This window comes from Cavia porcellus, unplaced genomic scaffold, assembly GCF_034190915.1.
Source record: "Cavia porcellus strain 051 isolate PalLab524CR breed Dunkin Hartley unplaced genomic scaffold, mCavPor4.1 scaffold_18, whole genome shotgun sequence".
NCBI lineage: Eukaryota > Metazoa > Chordata > Mammalia > Rodentia > Caviidae > Cavia > Cavia porcellus.
The window spans coordinates 56803720-56810682 of record NW_026947501.1 but is presented as its reverse complement, the minus strand read 5'-3'; the positions used below and the strand labels follow the sequence as shown (position 1 = coordinate 56810682).

The following is a 6963-nucleotide window of genomic DNA, read 5'->3' as shown; positions in this document are numbered from 1 at the left end:
AAGCCAGCCCAAACTATACAGTGAGACTCTGTTTAAAAATAAAAAGTCCAGCAAGAAACTATAAGTAATGAGATATACAGAAATATTAATAGTAACTTAGGATAAATAAGCAAAATAGTTCCAAATCCTATCTACTGGCTCTTGCTGACAGTCTAAAAAAAGCCACAATAATAACTATAAAATCCAACAACATTCTTTTACTCATTTAGCTAAGACTGTCCTTCAAAAACAGAAGACCTCCATATTTTCATTATAAAAATTATAAGTATATAAATAAAATGCTATCTTTAAATAAGTTACATCAGATAAAAATATTTTTTTAAAAAAACAAACTTATAGATTCTTCTTTACTGTCAAAAAAGGGAAGTTATATCCATTCCTAGAAGAAAATGCTGTTTTTCTGCCAATCAATCTGAAATAATGAGCACTATAACATAAAAACTAGCCAACTGTGCTTCAAAGATCACTAAAAATTATCCTCACCATGGGGATCTGTATAAGGATCTGAAGTAGACATCCTCATTACTCCCCCATAATAAGGCTATCATTATCGCTTGTAGAGTTGCTATTTGGATCATGTTTCCACAACCTCTAAGTTAATTTTGTTTCTTCTCATTTGACAGCTTGAAAGCTACAAGTGGTGATGCAGACAGGCTGTGAACTTGTACTCTTGCTAGCCTCTAATTAGGACCTCTAGATGGACCTCACAGGAGTAAGCTCAGGCTGCATCTCCTCAACAGTGCCCTCTCTGAGCAGGAAATATTTCAGGAGACACTTCATTGCCTGTGCATCCTACACAGTCAGTGTCACTGTTGTGGAGGGAAGAATAAAACAAGGGGATAAGGGAAGTTAGGCAGATGAGGCACGGGTCCTAAACAGTTAACCTGAAGTAAACTAAAATTCAGGACTTAAGTGATTTAACATACTAAAGGACTCAAGTAATTAACTTTAGCAAGCAGACTATCGGGGGCCTAATGAATTGTAAGAGACATAGAACAGGTATCTAAACAAAAGGGAGAGACATTGGAAGAAGTAAAATGCAAACACTACAGCTTGCTTTCCAGACATCAAAGGTCTGCCTGCAAGTAGGAGCATGCTTGTGTTATCATTTTCATTCCCATCAAGAACTGTATAAAAAGGCTGAAATATCTACAGCGTTCACCTTATGAAACACCTGTCCAACCAAAAAGGAGCTCTTCCTTTTATTTGTCCTATGAAACATATACTGAATTATTCCTTGAGGCTTGCTGAATGTTCTTCAGTCAGTTTCAATCATCTTTGCTCCCAAAAGAGGACATGGGAGTTATAGGGAGCTGGTTACAGTGTGGGAGGCCAGAGACCAAAATTCAGAGGAAAGCCACATAGCTGCTATCCCTGGAGACACTTGGCCCCCATCTTGACTAGGTTTCCTAGAAGCTGAGTAACTGAGTAAACTTCTTTATCTCTCAAGGCCTCTGTCTTCTTATGTAAGAAATAAATAATAATGGGTCCTAAAAGATTAGGAGCTTACTCACATAAAGCACTTAGAACCTTATCAGAATCAGACCAAGCTCTCCAGACTTGTGCAATATAAGTTTATACATATTACACACAAAGTATGTAAAACATTTGAGATGAGTGCTGTGATTTGCAGAGATCAGATGTGAATGGGTTATGACCTTGTTATTCAGTGAGTCAAGCAAGCCAAACCTCTGCCTCCAATTACTCTTTACAGATGGCCTCATTGCTTTCTGCTGGTGTTTGCTCTGCTCTTGCTTTAAATAAGCCCCAAACAACCACACCTGTGGTGCTTGCTGCCATCTGTCCAAAGCCTTCCAGCACCGCTGGTCAGCCCAGCTTCCTTGCCAAAGTGGGCACACCCACAGCCAGGGTGTAGGGCTCCTTCCTTGCTCATTAAAAACCAATGAGTCTGAAGCCAGAATCCCAGAGGACGTAGATCTGACTAGAGCTGAGTCTCTGAACCCAGGAAGAAGAACACTTCAGGAGACAGGTAATCACTGCTGCTCAGAAATCATGTGCTGGGGGACTTCTTTCGCCACTGTGTATCTGGGCCTTAAGAAGATCTAAAGTTCTTGGTCCAAGGTACCTGAAACTATTTCCAAGAATTCCAGATGACGATTTGTTTAGTCACTTTCAAAGACAGCCCCTGATTCAGGTAATCCTGAAGCAGAGAGGATTTTGACCAATGAATTATCACTGGCATCTGTATTTTTCATAGGAATCTAAGCTGGTGCCTTTATCTACAAACCCAGATGTCCTTTGATATTCAGAAAACCTGATGAGACTGAGGATTGTGATGTGCAGGATCTTTAGAGATGCTTCTTTGGATGGAGAAGCAGGTTACAGAGGCTGACTTTCTGTCAGTTACGTAAGAGTATCCAATGTGAAGTTGAGAAATGTGACTACCAGCTGTGGAGAGGGCCAGAACAAGGATAGACATACACTGCCCACTCCTTCCTTTCCTCTGAACTCAGAGGCTTATTGCTCTGGAGGGCCCTGGGGGGATGCTATGGAATCTCCTAACCCTCTCAGATGCAATGATGAATGACATCCAAAGCCATTACACCTGGAGAACTAGGACCATCCTTGCCAACACTGAGATGGGAGCTTCCATTCCATTCCAGGTTTGCTGACCTTGAAATATGCTCTTCCTATCTTTCCTTTAAAATCTGCATGTGAGCCTATTATTGTCAATAAGAAAGGGTGTAAGGACAGATAATAAGGGGTGGATCGGAGCAAATTACATTGTGTACATTGAACCTTCCACTCTCCTGTGAAACTAGTGCAGAGGGGACGGCAAGAGGCAAATGGAGGGAACACGGTTGTGTGCATTTTTGAATCTGCCAAAATGAAATCAATTTACCTGTATAACCAAGTCTTTTATCTTAAAAAAAGGAATTTAATAATATGGATACAGGACTGGATTTCGGGGAAGCTTTCTCTAAAGTTTAAAAGAAAATTCCAGGGCAGGGGAGTTAAATGGATAGCATGTTTTTCTTCCATCCATGAACAGCTGCTGCTGCCCTATTCTTTTCCTCTGGTATACCTCGTCCTTCACACAGAAAACCCTGAAGTCAAATGAGTCACATGGATCCTCATAAGTGGTGAACCATGACTCACCTTGGAACTAGCTGTATTCCACCTCACCAAAGAGTATGGGACAAGGGCCCCATTTCTTCTTCTGTAAGTGTTTTAGGAGGTCTGGCTGAAGTTCTCAGAAATTTGTGTTAGAAAATCGTGGGGCATTTAATTATTTTGTAACTATCTATATTTAGATTTGCTTGTTTGTCTGATTGAAGATATTTTTAAAAACCTTATATACTAGTGAGCAACTTAAATAGTTGTGCCGTTGTTGCTATATTTTCACTATTGATCAAGGGGGAAAAATACAACCTCCAGAAAAAAAAAGCAAATCTTGAAAATCTCTTAGGACAGCAAATGTGTTTAGATCCTTTCTAGTGTTTTCATCTACAAATCAGCCTTGCCTTATTTCCTTTTCTTTATTCTCCTAGCCAAATGTTCTTAGCACGGTAATTCTACCCAAAGAATTTTTAAGCTGAAAGTCTGAAAGTTCAGCTCCTGCCACACAGCGCACCAAAGCTGCCCAGCGGTTTGAGGACACTGTGTGGGGCCCTAACAGGTTCCAAGCGAAGTGCCAACCTTATACAGTTCGAATTCATTGTGTGTGAAGATATGGACTATTTTGAAGAAAACAAGAGACATTATGGTAGCCACTGTTGATTTCCTATTTCTTGTTTTGAAATCTTATGTTGCTTGCATTGTTTTGTTCTGATCTGCTTTGTTCTGTTATGTATTGTTTTGTTTTATTCTCTTTAAAATAAAAAAAGAAGAAAAAAAGAAAGTCTGAAAGTTAATTATAAATCCATCTGTGTTTTGTTTTTTGTTTACTTGACAGCTCGAGAGCTTCCCATCTATTTCAACATTCGTGATTCCCAACAGATGGTATGGGTCCTGAGTGGAAATGTATTAATAGCAGCTCCATCTAGCAATGATATCAAACCTGGTGAGTGACATTTGAGTATCTGTTGCTCCTGGAGGGATCCCCACTTTCTCTTCAGATAGATGTGAGCCCACCCTGGTCCTCATCAACTTCTGGGTACCAGCTCAATATCCAAAAGAAGTGCAAGAAAGGCCAAGATGGCTCCCTAACTACAAAGAAAAACCTGTGCATGTAGAAACAGGAGTTTGGGAGATTGACATCTCCCCTTACCAAAAAAAAAGTATCTTTCCATGAGAAGAGATTGTCCTTTCAAGCAATGGCTGACTTCTTTGGAGTTTTTCTCATTTAAAAGTCTAACAATCATTACCTATATCTTTATACTCAAGCTCGCTCATGTCTACCATCAGACTACATATGTATCTGATTTGGTATCTTCTTTCTAATAATACTTTTTCTTCGATTAAAAGTCAATCTATCTGAGCTTGTTTCCCTCTTTTCTGTACCTCCATGTTGATCTAGTCCATCTCTTAGCTTATCTACTGGGTGTTTCCTATCACTGACAGACATCTAAAATCTTAGTATTATAAACGTCTCTTGAGTTTCACATTCCATTCTTATTACCATTCTATTTTCCTGCTCCAATCAAAGCTGAATTTCATACAGATTTCATGGGAGAGCTGGCCACAAGATTTGTGTCCAATTCTCGTTCAAGTTCACATCAAAGCAATCTGATTTGTAGACCGCCCTTCACTCTCCCTTTAGCTCTACTTCCCAAAGGTAGATTCAAATATTTGAACCTAAACAACACTTTTCTGATCTCATGTTTCTTGACTCTTCACTCACACTATGTGTGATTAATAAGTTCTCTTTTCAACACTCCCCATCTTATTCTTGTGGGGTTCAGTGGCTCCTCTTTTGGGTTTACTTGTATGAGATAATTTCTCATAATAATACCTCAAAAGGACTTTAGGACCCCCTCCACTATACATCCATTTACATCTCATCTCATGGGTCAAAATCTAAGCACACAGCCACATTTAGCTGCAAAGTTGGTGGTATATTTTATTGTTATATTTGGAAAGTCATGTGCCCTGCTGACAATTGTGGTTCTGATATTAAGGAATTAAGCAAATGGGTTTTCACAACCAAGTGCCTCTGCCGTGTATCTAATGGGAGGACCACACTGGGAGATGTCTTGCGTGATAGGTGTCCCCTGGCTTAGAAGAGTAACTGAGTATGTGGTCAGGATACTGCCTTTCCTCTGCTCAGAGCCTGACATCTTCATTTTTCATTGTGTTTCCAGTCACTCTTGCCCTTGTACCATGTAGACAGACAGAGCTCAGTAATAAAGCAGAAGGAAATCTGGTTTACCTGGGGATCAAGGACAAAAACCTCAGTCTCTTCGTAGAAACTGAGGAAAAGCCTACTCTGCAGCTTAAGGTGAGTGATGTCCAGCTTCTGAGACACATATATGAAATGGATTTCTTTAATGTCACTTCATTACAAAATCGAAATGGTAGCTTTACAATACTCAATTATCAATTTAGCAAAGGAATCTGACTTTCCAGTCCTGAAATTAGTAAATGCTGCTATTAGGTTGGATGCAACACCCAAGGAGATGTTTCTGGAAAGCCATGAAATGATATGCTCAGTCCCAATTAACTGCCACCTAGAAATTCTCTGACATAATGGAATGCTTCTGATAAACAAGCTAACACATTTGACAAATGGGAAGAGACTGTTTATCTGCATTTTGCAGAGTTCATGTTTTTATCCATGTGCTAAAAGGAAGATTTTTAGTCATGAAACTAACATGCCTATTAATCATGGTAAGTATAATATACAAGCCCCTTTGGAGCCTGGTAATCCAGGCTGACCTAAGTATCAGGATAAAGGGGTCACAGTAGCTCCCAGACCAGAGATAGAGCACTCCTCTGTTCCAGGGAGGAATCAGTTGCATCTTGGGTGAAAGGTACTTGGAGTGGAGCCAAGCTTCTCAGAACTAGATGTTTGTTGGACAGCTCTGTTTCCTCCCCTTCTCACTAACAAGCCTCTTTTTTTCCCTAGGAGATTAAGATCATGGACCTGTACTGGGAGGATACATTACAAAAGCCTTTTCTCTTTTTCCACTGTAAGGAAGGCTCTACTTCTGCCTTTCAGTCTGTTGCCTATCCTGGTTGGTTCATAGCCACCTCCTCTGTGCCATATCAACCTGTCTTTCTCACTCAAGAAAGGGGTTTAACTAATGACACCAATTTCTATTTAGATTCTACGAGTTAAATCCAATCTGGGCTGTGGGTGGCTAATTCCAAGATAGAGGATCAATCTTTTATTTGAAAACACAGTAACTTAAAATAAGTTACTCTAGGCACTGGTAAGATCATCAGTATTTCAGCCCTCCCATAGCCTACCTCAGTCTGATTGTCCCAACACTACCTCCTCCTCCAGGTATTCATTTCTGCACCATGTCCCTCACTTGAACATCACATCAGTGGGAAGCCTAAGAGCCACTCTCATTCTTTTCTGACCTTGTCCTCTCATCTGTTCAGCTACCAAGTCCACTTCAATCAATACACATGTTTTACATACATGCTACCTTCCAATTTCTATACCAACCCAGAGGTGGGGATCCCAAATCTTCTTGTTCAAACAATTGCATCAATAAAATAGCATAATTTATTAATTTCATGCATATTTGTTTTAAACGTTATGATACAAAAGATAAATCTGAAGAACAAAATGAGTGTAAGATTTACATGTCTCAATAATCTTGGCACATTTATATCATAAGTCAACAACTTGACACACAGTATAAAATTTGGTTATGAACAAGTGTTAAACATGGTGAGTGTAAATCAATTCATATTACATGGAGTCATTCATTATTCTTGAGAAGCTCCTGAAGAACCTCACAAAATGTTGAGAAAATGGTCCTGAATGAGGATGGGTGAATGAAGAGGTGAGAAACTGAATGGATGTGTCTGACCTTTCTACCTAAAACC

At 39.6% G+C, this 6963-nt stretch overlaps 1 protein-coding gene across 4 annotated transcripts; it reads left to right on the top strand.

Moving 5' to 3' along the window:
• The first annotated feature begins 1786 nt into the window (after window positions 1–1786).
• Window positions 1787–6644, top strand: LOC100734697 (interleukin-36 beta-like). 4 transcript variants are annotated; one of them, XM_063230017.1, is made up of 7 exons: window positions 1791–1990; window positions 2219–2624; window positions 3014–3183; window positions 3513–3727; window positions 3917–4024; window positions 5265–5401; window positions 6029–6644. In XM_063230017.1, exons 4-7 carry the CDS (start codon window positions 3694–3696, stop codon window positions 6239–6241), a joined length of 492 nt encoding a protein of 163 aa, XP_063086087.1. In that variant the 5' UTR covers window positions 1791–1990; window positions 2219–2624; window positions 3014–3183; window positions 3513–3693; the 3' UTR covers window positions 6242–6644. The 4 variants fall into 4 exon arrangements, with proteins under 4 accessions (XP_023418782.1, XP_063086087.1, XP_063086088.1 ...); XM_063230018.1 differs by lacking the exon at window positions 2219–2624 and having other exon boundaries at window positions 3063–3183; XM_063230016.1 differs by lacking the exon at window positions 2219–2624.
• Window positions 6645–6963: the final 319 nt, after the last annotated feature.